Genomic DNA, 18,258 nt, shown 5'->3' on the forward strand with positions numbered 1-18,258 from the left:
ATGCCTTATCATCGGGGAAACACGGTAGCTGTCAGATGGGAAAGTGAGTGGAGATTGTTAGCTAAAATAGGATGAATGCTTGTAGGTAATGTGTCAGGATAGTGTTATTCTGGGAGAAAAGGTGATGTGGGAGTATGGCTGTCAGTTTGGTAAGGGGGACTGTTAGTCCAGGCAGGGGATGTGGGATGGTGGCTGTCAGTCTCGGGGGAATAAGCCAAGATATTTGTGGTAGCCTTTTTGCACACCATCAGCCAGAATATAGTTCCTAACAACTTCTGAGGTCTCCACAACTTTTATGATGGCCAGGAAGACCTCCAAAAAGTCTACAATCAGACGTTTGGTGGATAAGTGGTGAGTTTTTAGAAATAGTTGATCGACAGGGGCAGCCTAATATCACTGACCCCGGTGACCCCTGCTGTGGTTCACAACCCTTTGTGCTGTCTATGTATTGAAGAGGCTTAGCCTTATCATGGGTCTATAAGCATCAAAAATTCATAATAGACAAACCCTTCAGGTGGACTTGCCCTTGTCTGAGGAGTCTCCTCCAAACCCCATCAAAAGTATATGCATAGTGATGCTCTGCTTCTCACTCTCTAGTAATCGATTTCATATTGGCAAACATCCCAATACCCCAAGCCTTAGCTTACCTGAATGTAAGTGAGGACCATCATCTACTCCCTGGACACATTCAACCATACCAGCAAGACTCATAGTTTCTCACTTAAAGTAGGGGCACCGCTGAAAACCTTTCCAGCTTTAGATACACTGAGCTTATAAAGCAATACTCTCTCTGGGGAGCTTTTCCGGTTTTTACATCAATGCTTCAACAAGAAAGCTAACTGTACTACCTGAAGCAGAAATTGACACAGGAGGGCATCTCTACAAAACCGCAAAAGGTTTGAAATGTTACATTAACTAAGAAAAACGTAAAACAGTCCATCTCTCAGTTAAAGAGAATTCTTTTGAAGCAGTAATTCAAGACATTTGTTTAGCACATACAAAATATGATAGATAGATGGTGGACACCCCTCAACCCTGTTGGGATAAAAACATCAGCCTGGTCTTGACCTCTTTGCTGGAAGGCTTTGGGGATGGGTCCACCAACCTATTCCCATACAGTATAGCTTAAGTCACCATTACATTTTTCTTTCTTGAACCAGGGCCTTTTATAAAACAATGTAAGGGAAGTGCCCCTATGATCTGATTGGCAGATGGGATTTTCTCACACCAGATCTAAGTAAACCATACTGAAACCTGGCGCAGTAGAATGTCAAAATGAGGAAAGATAGAATGAAAAAGGGTGCAGAGAGAACAAGGTGCTGGACAAGGTTGCTTCTCCCCTGTGTGAAGGTTCTGATAGCTCATCAGTTTGGACCTGTTGTTGAACTGTTTCCTGCACTCAGAACAAGAAAAGGGCTCCATCCCTGTGTGCACCCTTTGATGTTTGGCCAAAGTGGTCTTCCACAAAAAACATTTGCCACAATAGGGTGATGAGAATGCTCAGGCATGCATCATCTTAGGCTCCAGAAGAACAGATCTCTTTGTAAAGCCTTTTCCATATTCACAGAACAAATATGGCTTCTCACACGTGTGGATCCTCTTGCGTTTAATCAGATCTGATTTCCATTGAAAATGCTTTGCGCACTCGCTGCAGGACAGCTTTTCTGGTGTGCAGTCTCTGTGCAGATGGCTGAGAAGATTCGATTTTGCAGGACACCATTTACACTCTTGACAGGCCAAAGGCTTCTGCCCCTGTATGTGACCTCTGGTGTTCTACAAGCTTAGCTCGATTGATGATCACATGACAAACCAGCAATGTGAGGAACTGGATAGTACTGTGGGCCAAAAAGGTCTTTTCTTGTCATATCATCATTTTCTGTTTGATGATACAAAGAAGTGGCAAGATGGTTCCCTAAATCATGTCAGATGTACTGCCCATCTAAAGGAAATTGTAGGACAGATGTTGGGACTATAACTGATTTAAATTAAAATCAGCAGTAGAAGAAGAGATTGTTGTAGAGACTGAACAAGGACAAAGAAAAAAAAAAGCCAACAAGAGAAATTATATCAATAATAGATACAAAGATCTGTTTACAGGTCACAATGCCTAAGGAAAGTCAGTGTACTGTAAATATAATCCTGATTCCCTCTGTGTTTCTGATTTCCCCATTTTATTATCCAAGAAAACTTCCAGTTCCTCCTACCTGATGCCATCAACACAAGCTCTTTTGATATCTTCATCTACCTTATCCTCCTGAGGGACCTCCTTATGTTCCTGTGTGTAATCCCGGGAATACAGAAGACAGAGACATTTCTCTGGTGGGTTCCGCTTACTGAAAAATACAACGACCCTGTACTGGTATTATTTATAGTGGACAAATGGTTCAGAAACAAACAAACAAACTCCTCTTACCCGGTTATATGATGGGTGCACAATTCTCTATCTGCTGCTCGTCTGTAAAGATGATTAACAAATCGGAATACAAACATGTTAACAAGAATAATGTGTCCAATTTCAGTGGGTTAGGATGGGTTATGAGTTTGGTGGTGTGGTAGGTGTAGCCCTAGCCATGGATAGGAGAATAACCTGTGGTCAATGTTTAGTTTTACTATGACTGACAATTAAAAACATCTTTATTGGGGTCGTGGTCACGCAAGCAGTTTCCCTGAGTCTCCATGCAGCTGACGGCTTTCTTTCAGTCTGGTCACCCCGCTATGGCTTTTCTCTTACTCACCCGCTCATGTCGCACAAGCGGAAGACACCCAGAGCCTCCAGGTCGCAAAAAAAGTGGTTTTTCACTACATCAGTGGACTGTCCTGCAGCAGCTGTAGATTCCAAGATGGCGCCGCAACGCCGCTCTGCACACAGTGAAGCTGACTTTGTTGCAGCCTTCTCAGAGCCACACTGCAGTTTGGATCTGTGTCCTCTCACTCCAATGCTTTTACCTGTGCCTTCAGCCTCACAATTGAAGGCACAAGTAAGTGCCCATTCCTCTGTACAACTAGAATCTAGGATGAATCAGCTTCCCTCCATAGATGACCTGGCTGGGGTTGTTAACGAGTTAGCCACCCGGATTAAGGGTTAACTCCTTGAAAAGGGAATTAGAGGGGCTGAGGCAACAGATCTCGACCGTTGACACCAGGGTTTCTGTCCTTGAGTCTGCTTCAGCCAGTGTTAATGCCCGGCTCTTGGCGCTGGAATCCTCTACTACCGATATGAAATCACAACTTACCTCTCTTTACTTGCGTAAAGAGGACAATGAGAATAGAAATAACAGTAACAATATCAGGATTCGGGGAATACCTGAAGCCACTACTAACACAGACCTGAGGTCAACAGTCACTGCTATTCTTAGTTTCTTAAATCGGTCACCGACAGCTGCACTGGAACTGAATTGAGTACATCGAGTGAATGGGCCACATGTTGCCAATAGGTCTTTGCCAAGGAATGTACTGTGTTGGGTGCATTTCCATAACATAAAAGAGGAAATAATGCGTCAGGCTTGGTGGAATGGTCCTATGGACTTTGATGGGGCTCCAGTTCAACTTTTACTAGATTTGTCCAGCCATACGTTCAGAATGCGCCTGGTGCTGCGACCCTTGTTGGATGGGATTCGCATGACACAGGCCTCATACAGATGGGGGTCCCGATTTCATTTGTTGGTCACCAGGAATTACTCTAACTTTGCCTTGCAAAGACACTCACAGCTTCCAGGTCTATTTGAGTTTCTACAACTGCCTCCAATTGAAATTCCAGACTGGTTGAAAGTGCCGTTGGAGGTCCCCTCGGAATCAACTAGGAGCTCAAGACCAAGAAGCACTCAAGGCAGACAATGGGCCAGTCGCACTGGTCCATTGCTTCGCCCACAGGCTGGACCCAATGAGGCCTGATCATTATAGTGGTCTTTACCATGTTTTTCTTTGCTACTTGTATCACATATATGTGAACTAAATAAAGGAAGATCCTTAATATGACATTTTTGCCTTGCACTAGAATGCTATAGGATGTTTCTCTTTTATTGAATGATGTGGACTGTCGCCGAGATAGCTCTACTAGGTCTGTTACATACATGTGGTTGGAACAGCTTTTGGTTTATGTGAGTCTAGTGGGGAAGGGTCTTGATGGGATCTGCCTATGTATGTTTATGAGGAGATCCAGAGAGATCCTGACCTACAGTTTCATCACAGGCTTGGGACAGAATACCATCATTTTATTCTCGGTATTGTTCCAGCTGAGTGGTTCTAAATTTATGCAATTGCTATCTTTTCAAATATTGACTAAGCAGGTATTGTTTAATTTGTATTATGTTATTTGTTGCTCTAGAGCAGGCTTTCTATACAATCGCTGTATAATATAGCCCTTGGCGAGCCTATGCTCGTCTCTGTGGCGTACCTCCTCCCCACCTAGGGCTGATGCTCCTTGTCTGAAAGATTTTTATGTTTTTTGAGCATTTAAGACTTAGTATCTTTGATTGTGCTCTAACTGTTTTACTGTTCTTGTTCTACACTACTTAGGGCACTTTTTCCCAGCTATTCCCCTCCATTCCCTCCCATTCCATGGCATTACAAATCACTTTTCTAAATATTAAAGGGCTAAATTTGTTAACCGTTCTGTAGTACTTCAAGGGCTCTAAAGGTGTAAGTGTCAAGTGACATTTATACAAGAAACCCACTTTAAATATGGGCAGGTGCAGAAAATGACTGATTGTCATTTTGACAAATCTTACCACGGTACCTCCGCATACTCCAAATCCAAACGTGTTTGTATTTTACTCCATAAATCGGTTTGTTGGTCTCTGCTGGCTTATCGCTCAGATCCTAAGGGCAGATATGTTATGTATAAAGGGTCAATTGATTCTCATACCTATACTTTTGTCAATGCTTTTTTTCCCAAAACCGGTCAGGCAGTGTTTTTGGAGTCTCTGCTTTGGGTAATAGAAGAATTCAGTAAAGGCACACTGATTGTAGGGGGCGATTTTAATTTTGCTCTCAGTCCGTCAATTGACGTGCCGAGGGGTACATCAGCCATGCCTGATGCAACATTAAGGAAGATGCCTTCTACATACGTATCAGCTAGTAGATATCTGGCATATCTTACACCCAGCAGAGAAAGATTTTACCTTCTATTCCCCCATGCACAAATCATTGTCAAGAATTGACCTTTTTCTTGTTAATCATTCCTCCATACTGCAAGTCATATCTTCAGAAATAGGTGTAATTTCTATTTCAGATCATGCCCCGGTCACTCCATAAGTGCAAGCATCACCAACTAAACCGATATCTTATTCCTGGAGATTGAATGACTCTTTATTGGAGTTGTCCGAGGTGCGTGAGAAAACTGAGGTCAGGTCCTTTTTTGAGGTGAATGTGCTTTTTATGGATAATCCGCTCTCTCTTTCGAGGCTCATAAATGCTATATCCAAGGTTTTTTCATTTAGTTGGGCCATAAGTATAAAAAGGAGAGAGAAGCTAGACTAAATCAACTTCTGGCGGATTTATATAATTTGGAAAGCACTCATAAACGGCAATGGCAAACTCATAAAGCAGCAACTGGGAAAGTGCCTGGACCTGATGGTCTAACCTTACCATAATATAAAAAAATCCTTTTTGTAATCTCTCCACACTACTTAACTGCATTTAATGCTTTAGCTGGAGGGGCGATGTTACCCAGGGATACTTTGGCAGCTCATATTTTTTTAATGCTTAAGCCTGAAAAAGACCCCAACTCCTGTTCTAGCTATAGGCCAATTTCACCCTTAAATTGTGACTTCAATTTTTCAGCAGTATCCTGGCTAAACGCCTGACCCCTTTGATCCAATCTATTATTCACCCAGATCAGAGAGGTTTCCTACCTGTCAGGAGGCTAGAGGCAATACAGTCAGGATGCTAAATTTGATTAGTTATGTTCGCTCACGTAAGATACAGGCCTTGTTACTGGCAGCAGATGCCGAAAAAGCCTTTGACACAGTTGATTGGGGTGTTTTAAAATCAACCTTTGTGCATATTGGCATACCTCCCTCCTTGGTGACTTTGATTGAGTCCTTATACTCTGCCCCGACAGCTCAGGTCAAAGTGAATGGTTTACTGTCTAGGCCCTTTTCCATTAGCAATGGCACACGCCAAGGGTGTCCCCTATCCCCCCTTCTATTTCTTTTAATTTTAGAACCCTTCTTGAGGCTTATCAGGGAAAATCCTTTTTGTTTCCTCACCTAGGTCTTCTCTGCCTAATTTGTTGGCCAAGATTAGTAGATATTCAGCTTTGTCTAAATATAAAATTAATTTACAGAAATCAGAGGCTCTGTCTATTTCACTGTCTGATGGGATGGTGGAGGCTCTGGCACCATATTTTCCCTTTAAATGGGCAAAGACTGCTATATCATGTTTGGGGACCAAGCTCCCCAGAGAATTGTCATCTAAATTTTTTGCCGTTGTTGAATACGGTGAGGAGAGATTTACAGCGTTGGAAACAACACACATTGGTAGGTGTAATATACTGAAGATGAACATTATGCCACGTCTGCTATATTTACTCCAAACTCTCCCGGTTCATGTCCCGCAACAAGTGCTGTACAGATTTAGGCAGGAGTTTCTCTGCTTTGTCTGGGGAGGGGACAACCCATGTATTAGGCGACAGATCCTCAGGTTACCTAAATTGAGTGGTGGCATTGCCTTTCCCGATCCTCTATTGTACCAGCAAGCGGTTCACATGGGGAGATTGGTGCAAAAATGGCGACCATAAGCCATGGGTCGCTCTCGAGGAAGAATTCTCTCATACTGCAATACCAGGGGCCCTATTTTCTCCACCAGATGCGCTCCTCTCCTCTCTATCCTTAAACTCCCTTTGATAAGGACAACTTTGTGTATTGTATGGAAGCATTTCAAGACCTCTGGAATTAATACCTACCCCTCACCGGTTTACCCTATTTTGGGGCACCCAGGGTTTCAGCATGGTCTATCTGACCCCAGGTTTCGCTCTTACAGGGAGTTTTAGGGCCTTCCATTTTTTGAGGGGTGCAGAGTGGGCGAATGAATCTGACCTTTTAGTTGAACACGATCTCCCAGAATTAGACGTGTGGTGTAGTTTACAACTGCATCATTTTCTCAGTTCTCTCCCTTTGCCAGCTAAATTTGTACGCCCTCTGTCACAAGTGGAGTTAGTGTGCGTAGCCACAGGCCCCATTCGGGAAATTCTTTCTTGTGCTTATCAACTGCTTCTGACAGATCTCACCCCTTCATTCTTGCCATTACTTACTAAGTGGGAATGTGACCTTAATACTACATTTTCCCCTAAACAACGGGAACGCCTTTTGTACATGGGTCATAAGGCTGCACTCAGCAACACGTATCAGGAATTGAATTATAAATTATAAATAGCTAAAATGTACCCTGGCTAAAGAAGAAGTATCACAACTCTCTGCTCAAAGACCTTTTGAATGCTGCTAAAGCCTGCATTCCTACATTATGGAAGCAGTCTTCTCCACCTACTCTGTCTCACTGGTTTAAAAAGGGTTAATGGAATTATAATGATGGAAAACCTAATTTCTTCCCATTGCGGGAGATCTGATAAGTTTCGCAAAACATGGTTTTACTGGATGCAATATCCCACCACTCAGGCTTATCTTTCAGCGCGGTGTGAGGCTGATAGTGTTGATTATATCTTTTGATTGAAGCTGATGGTGGATTTGTTGTTCTATGACTCCGATAATACTGTATTTGGTCCATATCCAGTCAAGCCGGTAAAGCCATCCCCATCAACCCTTTCCTTGTTTTGATTTATAATATTGAAAAATTTCTCAGTGATCAGTTATTACACTTATCGCCTGTCAGTAAAATTTTTACTTTATTTGGACTTGTATTTTTTGCTAATTGTATGACTCAATGTTCTGTGTTGTTTATTTGACTGTTCACTAAATAAAAATAAAATTAAAAAAAAAAAATCTTTGTGTTTTAGTTCATGAAAGTGAGCAATGAAAACTTTGCATCAGTAAACTGCCATTTGGACTACAACAAAAGGGCTACTGCCCTCCAGTACCAAGGACTCCAGTCCAGAGCTATTTCCTACTGGGGGCCCCATTTATATTTTGATGTTCATGCCTGTAATGTTACCATATGCAATTAAACACCCAAATATTTTGATTGCCAGCACACGAGAACATGAAAAAACATACAGGTTGTATTTTTTATGATGTAGTAGAAAACCCAATCTATCATGGCATTGTAACCTAATGTTAAGGAAGTGTGCTCGTTAAAAACATGTAAGTCCCCTTACCACCTAATTCACCTTAGTAGGAACCTTCCTATATATAAATTTCCTTTTTTCAGATAAAGCTCATCTGAGCAGACATGAACAGACTCACATTGGTCAAAAGCCTTATTTCTTCTTGGTGAGTGGAAGGTGCTTCGCACTGAAAGCTGACATCAGCAATCATGAGAGGGTTCACGTGCAGCAAAAGCCATTTTCCTGTTTTCAATATGGTGAGATGTTTTCAAAGAAGGCCCACCTGGAGCAACATAAGTCAGTCCATGCCGAAGAAAAGACCTTCTCCTGTTCCTATTGTGGAATTTGTTTTTTTTTTCAAAAAAGCTTTCCTCATATTGCATAGAAGGATTCTTTCAGGGGAGAAGCCCTACTCCTGTTCCATGTGTTTCAAAAGCTTTACACAGAAGTCCCTCCTGGCCACTCATGAATTAATTCACACAGGATAGAAACCCTATTCATGTTATGTTCGTGGAAAACACTGTGCCACACATAACGGAATTCATAAAGCTACCTTGGAACAGAGCAACACATTTTCAAGGAAATCAGATTTTGTTGCCCTTGTAAGTGGCCAGAGAACTTAAGCTTTTCAATCAAAAAGTAGTAAAGTTCTCTCTTGGGCAGGATTGGACCATGTACTACATTCTCCTTCTAGGCATAATAAGGACTATGTAGTAACATTTTTTCTCCTAGGCATTACGGGACAATGTAGTAACATTCTCCTCCTAAGCGAGATAGAACCATGTAGTAACATTCTTCCTCATGGGCATGATGGAACCATGTAGTAACATTCTTCCTCATGGGCAGTGTCACGCTTGGGAAGACAGGGCCACTAGGGAGCCCTACGGCTTGCACAGGAGTGGTGTGAGCCCTGAGAAGAGTCTAAGCAGTAATCGGGTCTCTGATGGTGAGGATGTTGCGCTGCTGGGTAATGCCAGGTTATGGTCCTTGGGCACACTTGGGTGGGCAGGATGAAACCCAGTACCAAATCACAAAGCTGAAGAATAGTGGACGAATGCCATGGGTCAAGGCAGGCAGCAAGCAAGAGAGGTCAGGTCACAAGCCAGGGGTCGAATTCCAGAAATCCAGGAGACAGACACCAGTGAGAAAGGGGCCACTGTGGACCCAGGGAACACAGGAGACACTGGAAGGAACAGAAGGCACAGGTGACTAAGGAATATCCACAGACAGACAGAAACACTGAAACAGCACAGGGAAGTTGGCTGGGAACCAACAGACTGGACAACGAGGGATTAATGCAGGAGCTGGACAGAGAAAACACTGAATAAGCCAACAGGTCTACAGGAACTAGCGCAACAGAACTAGGGGCTCGACACCAGTGGAGACACGTTGCACGAACGCTAAGTGCTATCTCTGAGCTAGCTAAATAGCCAGGGATGGTTAACAGGCTATTTCCTGATTGTCCGGCAGACAATATAGACAATAATGAGGGGGCAGAATGTGCCCATTGAGGGGTCAGGAGCCATCAGCCTCTATTACACTCGGGCTCTCCTCCTCACATCATGTCATTGTGTGTCAGCAGCCAAAAGACGTGACCATTTTTCCCCCACACACAATCTCTGTGGTCTCTCATACATGTCAGTACAGGGGGCTTCACTCTCATCTTTATTCACAGAACCCGGAGACACCAGAGACATTTAGCAGGACATCAAAGCAAAGGATGAGGAAAAAGGATGTGTGAGGATTAAGGAGGAGGAAGTTCCTATGAATATCAGCACAGATGAGATATATATTCACAAGGAAAGAATGTGTAAATCTTTAAGTTGTGCATTCAATCTGATTCTCTTTTGTAGAACAGAAAGTGTATTCACAGGCCCTATATACATATCCCCCACCGAACAATTACCATTCTGCTAATATAGAGTTGACCATTTCTTATCTTGTGATAGTTTGGCTGCATCCAGTCAGTCCCCAATGCCATCCTCCTGTTTATGTAATTGGTGTACATATTGTTTTCCTTTTTGAAAAGTCATTGACCAGCTAATAGGAAGTGCCCGTGCCACGAACACGGTGAAGTGGGCATTCAAGTTTCAGGCGATGTCTGAAGTATTATACATTTGATACATAAGATGTATACACATCCATTAGGTTTAACCTGAAAATAAGCAACAACCAAGTTAGTCTGCTGCTGCTCCTCCACAATTTAATCACAGGCAGGGGGCAGGAGGTAACCTGGGTGTACTGGGTAACTACAGTTGAGAAAAGACAGATCACCAACCTGGCTGTACTGTTTGTAAATCTCAAGACTGGAAGAGCAAAAATTCAAATACTTCAGCAGGTAGAATAGCTTCCAAATCCCGAAGCACAGCCTTTCCTAATTCAAGATTTATTGGTCACTCCAAACAACTACTTCTGTGTCTTCGACCCATGAGTGCTAATATCCACTCCCTTCTGCGGAAGAAGAGTGGAGAGTCCATGAGACACCATGATAATTTCTCACTTGGGGGAATGCTGATGGGCATTCAGATTTGCCCTCCTAGTAAAACTATAAACAGGAAAACAGCTTCTCCCCATGTGAGATCTTTCATGTCTGAACAGATTGGACTTGTGGGTAAAGCGTTTTCCACAAGCAGTACATGAATATTGCTTCTCATCGTGCAGTAATATGGTTTCTCCCTAGTATGGGCTACTTCACTCCAGTCAGTCTTTATAAACGATTTTCCAGAATAAAAGCAAGAATATGATTTATCTCCTGTCTAGATTTGAAGGTGTTTTGAAAAGAACTCCTTTCTCTGTGAAGCATTTTCCAAATTCTGAGCAGGAATATGGCTTCTCCCCAAAGTGGTATTTTTGGTGGAGGCCTTGTCTTTAAAGCATTTGCAGCACTGGAAGCAGGAATGAGGCTTCTCGTCAGAATGAATTTTTGGTGCTTGACATGTAAAACATTTCCCACATTTTAAACAAGAATGGGGTTTCTCTCCAGTGTGAATCTACTCATGGGCCAAAAGTTTGGTCCTCTCAGAAAAATACCTCTCGCAGTCGCGATGTGAAAATTACTTGGGACAGTTGTGAGACAAACAATGACTAATGAGAAGAGAAAAATCAGCACTTCTTCTCTGTGAGTAAAGGGATCTGATCTTCAGTGGGAGATCCTGGAGCATTCTGGGCGATTGGGACTTCTTCTAAATGTGAGTTGAAGTCTTTATCTTCTGCTTTACCATCTAGACTTTATTGTCTGTGAATAAAGATGAGATTGAGGCCCCCTGTACTGAGATGTATGAGAGACCCCAGAGAGTGTGTGTGGGGGGATATTGGTCACGTCTTTTGGCTGGTGAGACACAATGACTTGATGTGAGGAGAGCCAAAGTCTAAGAGAGGATGATGGCTCCTGACCCACCCACTGGGCACATACTGTCCCCTTACACTGTCTACTGACGGGAGGGGGGGGAGGAGAAGAGTTTGTTGCAGTGACTTCACAAGGAGAATCTGGGACTCTTTTCTGAATTTAGTGTTTATTCCTCACCTGCTCTGAACTCTGGGGGGTTCATCTCTTTACACCGATCATCATACATGAAACTTCTAACTCTAACTATACTCAACTTTAACCACAATCTAAGGGTGGGGTCTAGGTGGACCCTCCGTACTGCTTAGAGGGTCTGGAGGTCATCCATCACGACGTCCTTGTAAAGATCCCTGTGTCCTTCTCCTACATATCTTAGTTGAGTCTTGATAGAACATTCTTAATCAATTGGTAGTAATAAATATTAGAATCTACTAAAGCTCTGCTCCAGCAACATGGAGTGTTTGTTGGTAGGTGTCCACCTCAAACATTATTACAAAACCTAATAACTTGCACATGATATACTATACCAAAAATCAAATATTATTATCAAAGATAAAACTCTTTGAAAACCTTGAGATGACCAAAAATTAAATTGATAATTTAGTTTTCTCACCATGGTGGGTATTAATTCTAATACACGCAAGGCCAGGAAAGGCCATTGTAGATCTGCAATGAATCACACAAGATATGAGTCTAAAAGACAGACAGCTGGCACCAACATTATACAATTTATGCCAGAACCTTACAGTAAAATAAAATTAAAAGAACTAATAATATCTGGGAACAGGTATAATCAAAATTATAAGATCACATGATACCTCTTCCATTCCCTGTCAAAAGCTAAATGTACCTTCCTTTCTATATTTTTATATGGATTATATTATTTTCTCCTCCTTGCTGTGCACACACTCTCCAGCCTTGCATCCCTACCAGGAGAATAGACTGTAGACTACAACCACAAGGCTGTCATGCTGCTACCTAGCACTGAATAGCTAAACAGTATTAAATTACATTAAATTACATCTCTTAAAACATTTATCTCTTAATACAAGTCAATACAAACCTCAACTAACTAAATATATTATTCAAAAGTTATTTATATTTTGCTTTAACTGTATGTGCTACAACAAAATGGCCGCCAGGCATCTTGTATAGAAGACCCTTCTACCCCTATTATGTCACGCCTGTCTCTCCTCTAGTGATGGCTGCCGCACTCACTATAGGCTCCCTGTCTTTGTCCCCCTTTCCAATCAGCTGCCTGTCACTATGGCAACCAGGAAGCTAGTTGCCTGCCGTGGAACGCACACAGCGGAAATGCTTTATCCACTGGGCGGAAGTGGGAGGCGTGTTTCCGGTATTGATGATCGACGACAGGCAGCTTCTCAGAGCTGAGTTATTTTGTATGACTATTATTTATTATTCATTGTTTTTTAATTTTGTAATATTCTTTTTATTTGCTGAATTCTGAAAACCGTTTATATATTAGGGTATTTGAATAATATCACTGTGTATAAAACCTGCAAGATAAAATCAATTATAGAGGTAGATTGAGATTAGTTCTCATAGGTGAGTAACCACAGCTGACGGGGAGCCAATCTGGAAAAAAGTTATAAACCAATATGGCCGCCTCCAAGTGACGGAGAATAGGAGGCTGTCTGTAGAAGCAAGATAGTCTGTAGTGTGTGAGATGGTCAGATTTTTAACGTGAAACATATCATATTTACACGCTGAAAGACTCCATTTAATTTGTCATGTGGTCACCTTTGCAGAGGTTTCATCATGGTCAGTCCTTTCCCAGGCTCTTCACCAAAGATGGAGAAGGAGCGGAGTCACATGACCGAGAGGATGTTAAACCTCACCCTGGAGATCATCTTCCTGCTGACCGGAGAGGTGAGAAGGATCCTGGGAGGTCACATGACTCCAGTCATCCCTATTTTAAAAAGAGAGACGTGACTGGGGAGGAGGATTCTGGGATGTCACATGACCCCAGTCATCCCTATTAATAAAATACAGACCTGACTGAATAGGTGAGGGGGATTCTGGGAGGTCACATGACCACAGTCGTCCTTATTATTACAATACAGAAGTGACCGAAAAGGTAAGGGAGGATTCTGGGAGGTCACATGACCCCAGTCATGTCTATTTATCTAATACAGACATAACCAGAGAGGTGAAGAGGATTCTGGGAGGTCACATGACCTCACCTATCCTTATTTATCTAATACAGATGTAACCGGAGAGGTGAAAACGATTCTGAGAGGTCACATGATCGCAGTCATCTCTATTTCTCTAATACAGATGTAACAGGAGAGGTGAGGGGGAATCTGGGAGGTCACATGACAACACTCCTATTTCTAAGACAGGTAATGGTCTTGGTAATGCATGTCATAACTGCTTGTAGCTGGTCACATTCAGCTGGGCTTGTTTTGGTTTGTTGTCCAACACTGCAAGAGCCAATAAAGACCTCACTTCTATAGATCATCAATAACAATAGGAAGGTGAGGGTGGGTACCCTGGACAGGTGATTTTGGAACACCCCAGAGCAATATAGTTAGGTGGGTAAAGAACTTTTCAGTCAGTGTACCCAGACTATGAAAGAAGTCGAAGGGCCTAAACATTTCTCTACTGAGGTGTGGTGCACTAATAGGTGGATGAAAGCATTGACCACTCATTGGTGACAATTTGAGCAATGTCATATGGTATGTTGCGTTGGAGAAAATATTGAATTTCATTTTCACTGTATGTTGTGGTGTGCTGCTGGTCGTCAGAGCTGTGGTGAACACATTGGATAATCTTCCTAAGGTGATGAAGGTAAAAGCCAGAACAGACCTCAAGTCACTGCCTTGGGAATCTATGCCATTCCTTTATGGGATCCTGTCAGCCTTCACATCTCCACCTCTATCCTAACCAAGCTACAGTGCCCCTATAAGGGCTGCTGCAACCGTGGGAGGGGTAAAAAAACATTGCTTGTACCACTGATTCCTTCCTGGGGAAGCTACCCTGTTTACCCAAAAATAAGACAGTGTCTTATAATAATTTTTGCTCAAAAAAGATGCACTAGGGCTTATTTTCAGGGGATCCTTTTTTTGTGAACAACAATTGACATTTATTCTTGAACCAAAAATCAACATTTATTCAAAAATAGTCATGTCATCACATTCTGGAACATCATCATAACACTCACTCTAAACACTGAAATCCATCATGAATTTCTTGTGACTTCATTACCTTTAAAACTACTGGCCCCAATTTCTCATGCGCTTTCCTTAAATGAACACCTCTTCTCTCTGTATATATATATATATATATATATATACATATTGGCTTATTTTCGGGGTAGGGCTTATATTTCAAGCATCCTCAAAAAATCATGGTAGGGATTATTTTCGGGGTAGGTCATATGTTCAGGGAAACGGTACAACACTCCAATATGGCCTCCTATCTCAAAAGGTAAGAGCCATTCATTACACCTTGTACCACTACCTCTAATTGGGGAATTGACACCACTCCTATGGGGGCTCCTACAAGCTCGCTACACAAATATTAATCAGACCTTGTGCCACCATCTGTATCCCAGGGAAGATTTGCCATTCCTTTATGAGCTCCAACAGTGAAAAGACAAAAGTCATTGATATGACCTTGTAGACCTTTCTCTGTCCTGAGGAAACTACACCACCCCCTATGGGCTCCCACAACAGTGGAAAGGGTAAATAGACACTTATTTAACCTTGTATAACTTTCTCAGTCCTGGAGAAGCTTCACAACTCCCAGCTCCTACAACACAAAAGCCATTGATCAGATGTACCACCTCTAACACAGTAAGCTAAACCAGAGCCATATGGATTCCTGATGATACCCAAGGAAGGAGGCTCTCTATGAAAGACTCACAGCCAACAAGTACCATTCAGGGTAGTATTGGGTCACAATCCCAGCACCCTTAGCTAGTAGCACCAATTGTAGATTACATTCATAACATGAAAGAATCTATCAGCATCGTCCATGTATTGAATTTGGAGACAAGGAGAGAAAATATTGTCCTAAAATGTCCCATTACATAATTTTGACCTTGTACAGCCACTTGGTTGGGTGGAAATCCCTTCAACATGTTCAGTTGAAAATGACAACCTACCACTAGTTACCTCTAGAAAACACCTACCTAAGGCTTCTGGGATGGTCACATGACGTCACTTGTGAAGTGTAAAGTGCATCTCGGTGACATTCATTTTATTGTACTGAAGTAGTCTTTTCGGCCTTTCACCTTTTTTCTTTTGTTTTGTAGAATTATATCGCTTTCAAGTTGTGTGATGGCTTGGTTGCACCAAACCTGAAAAAGACACAAAGCTCTTTCATGGTCCAGCCCCCCTCTTTGTCACCTGAGAGAAACAATGACAAAAAAATTGAAGAAGTCACCCAGAAGATGATTGAGCTGCTGACGGGAGAGGTGAGCGGTGCCGGGAATTCTGGGAGATTATTATGGGATGTGTCTGGATGGTGACTGTATCATTGTGTGTGTCAGGTTCCTACTAGATATAAGGATGCCAATGAAGAACACGATAATCTGTGTAAGGACGATGTCATAGAGAACCGGCTGCCTCTCATATTGTCAGGTAAGAGGAGACTTATGTCTTATGAAGGAGAAAAAAGTATGGAGGATCCACCTAGATCAGCCATTCCTAACCAGGGTTCCTCCAGAGGTTACTAGGGGGCTGCTCAATATGAGGCCGATTGACAACCTATTTAATGATGTGTACATGGGGCCACCATGTAGTTTTAAGTTGTATTCTAGTTCCTCTATACCAGCAATGTTCTTTCCTCTGGCCACCAAGCTGTTTTCCCCATGGACCCCAATATATTGGCTTTTTTAGGGGTTTCCCGAGACCTGAAAATAACTTTAAGGATTCCTCAGGGGTACAACGGTTGTGAAAGGCTGATCTAGATACGCACATAGACATAGAGACAATGGGTCTAATTTATTAAAGCTCTCCAAGGCTGGAGAGCATACAGTTTCATCAGTGAACCTGATTTATCAAGTAAACCTGGAATGGATTTCCCAAAAGTCATTTGGTATTTCTTAGCAAATGTTTTCAATCCTGGACCAGATCCATTTCAGGTTTTTTGAATCACCCAGCTTCACTGATTGGAGAGCTTTAACAAATCAGGCCCATTGTATTCAGTCAGTGTGTGTTTCCTACAGATAAATCCAGTAACAGGAACCCACCAGAGAGATGTCCCCGTCCTCTGTATTCCCAGGATTCCACACAGGAAGATCTGGAGATCCCTCACCACATTCAGGTAGATGTAACATTGTTTTTCTCATTAATAAAGTAGGATTTTTCAAAACACTGATAAATGGTGTCAACCATCTAGGGAAGCAACATTGTCACAATCAAAGTTGAAGATGAAGATCCATACGTGGGAAGTGGTGGTCCATGTAAAGAGGAGGAAATACCTCCAGAGATCAACGCAGGTGAGTAATAAACACTAAATCCGGAAAAGAGTCCCGGATTCTCCTTGTTTAGTCACTACAACAATCTCTTCTTCTCCCCCCTTCCTCTAGATGGTCTGTACCAACAATACAAGATGGAGAAATGTTCCAGGGCCTCTCCTGAGAGCCAAGATGATGATGAGATCCCTGCAGACTCTCCGGGGGATCCCACCACCACAGACTTCCACCCATTACCTCACAATGCTGATCTATTTGATGCCTCTACTCGTGCAGGAAGCTTTACTGATTCCCATCCTGTCACATTTGATGCAGCCTATGGGACATCTAAGAATTTACAGTGCCCGAAATGCGGCAAGTGCTTCACCCAAATAACAGCGCTTCTTGCCCACAAACAGACTCATACAGAGGAAAGACCACATTCATGTCCTGAATGTGGCAGACAATTCGCCATGCAGAAGCACCTCATGGAGCACCTCGTAATTCACACCACTGACCAGACATTCTCATGCACATTCTGCAGAAAACACTTTTTGAGCAAATCCCGCCTGGAGCGTCATGAAATCATTCACACAGGGAGGAAGCCATATTCCTGCTCCGTGTGCGGGAAACAATTTACGCAGAAGGCCAATGTGGCACGACACGAAAGGACTCACACAGGCGAGAAGCCTTTTTCTTGTTCCGAATGTGGGAAATCTTTCACAAGAAAAGCCACTTTAATCGAACACCAGTATCTGCACAGGTAAAAATGCAGCGTGGCTTGGACCCTGGATAGTGATGGTGGCCTGTGGCATGATGGTGGGCAAGAACTTTGTATAGAGGCTCAGTTTGTTGATAAGGACAGGTCACGTCAGATCTTTGATGGATTTTTAGTTAAATAAAATTTGAGTTCACCTGCTATTCATTCATACAGGGAGTAGGGGGCATAGGGAGAGAGGGAGTCATATTTATCTAACTGGTATCCAAGAAAGTGGCTGTGATACCTTCATTTGGCTTCACAAGGCCTATGGTGATGTGAGCAGAGAAAAACCTCCCCAATGTAGCCACCAAGAGCTATAAAAAGATGGTCGATGACACAACTTCCTGGAACCTGTCCAGACTTGACATTCAGGTTTAGTTCAAACTAGGACAATAAATGAACCTGTCAAATATCTTAAACAAGTGCTAGCACCAAAGTTCTTCTCTCAAACTGGTAATGCAATTCTATTAAGGACTTAATTTACCAGGAAAAGTCATGTCATGCTTGTGCTGAAC

The 18,258-nt window shown here is 42.5% G+C and overlaps 1 protein-coding gene across 2 annotated transcripts in view; it reads left to right on the forward strand.

Moving 5' to 3' along the window:
* Positions 1-17,901, forward strand: part of LOC140339046 (oocyte zinc finger protein XlCOF8.4-like) — a 236,061-nt gene extending 218,160 nt beyond the window's left edge. The window contains exons 1-7 of one of the 2 annotated variants that reach the window (XM_072423573.1): positions 12,865-12,961; positions 13,331-13,451; positions 15,841-16,002; positions 16,078-16,168; positions 16,756-16,853; positions 16,929-17,028; positions 17,119-17,901. In XM_072423573.1, the coding sequence (XP_072279674.1) occupies positions 13,341-13,451; positions 15,841-16,002; positions 16,078-16,168; positions 16,756-16,853; positions 16,929-17,028; positions 17,119-17,750 (1,194 nt within the window). In that variant the 5' untranslated portion in view covers positions 12,865-12,961; positions 13,331-13,340 and the 3' untranslated portion in view covers positions 17,751-17,901. Of the gene's footprint in view, positions 1-12,864; positions 12,962-13,330; positions 13,452-15,840; positions 16,003-16,077; positions 16,169-16,755; positions 16,854-16,928; positions 17,029-17,118 lie in introns of those variants that run through there. The other variant, XM_072423574.1, reaches the window with a different exon arrangement.
* Positions 17,902-18,258: the final 357 nt, after the last annotated feature.

The sequence above is a fragment of the Pyxicephalus adspersus genome, chromosome 10 (genome assembly GCF_032062135.1).
Source record: "Pyxicephalus adspersus chromosome 10, UCB_Pads_2.0, whole genome shotgun sequence".
Taxonomy (NCBI): Eukaryota; Metazoa; Chordata; class Amphibia; order Anura; family Pyxicephalidae; genus Pyxicephalus; species Pyxicephalus adspersus.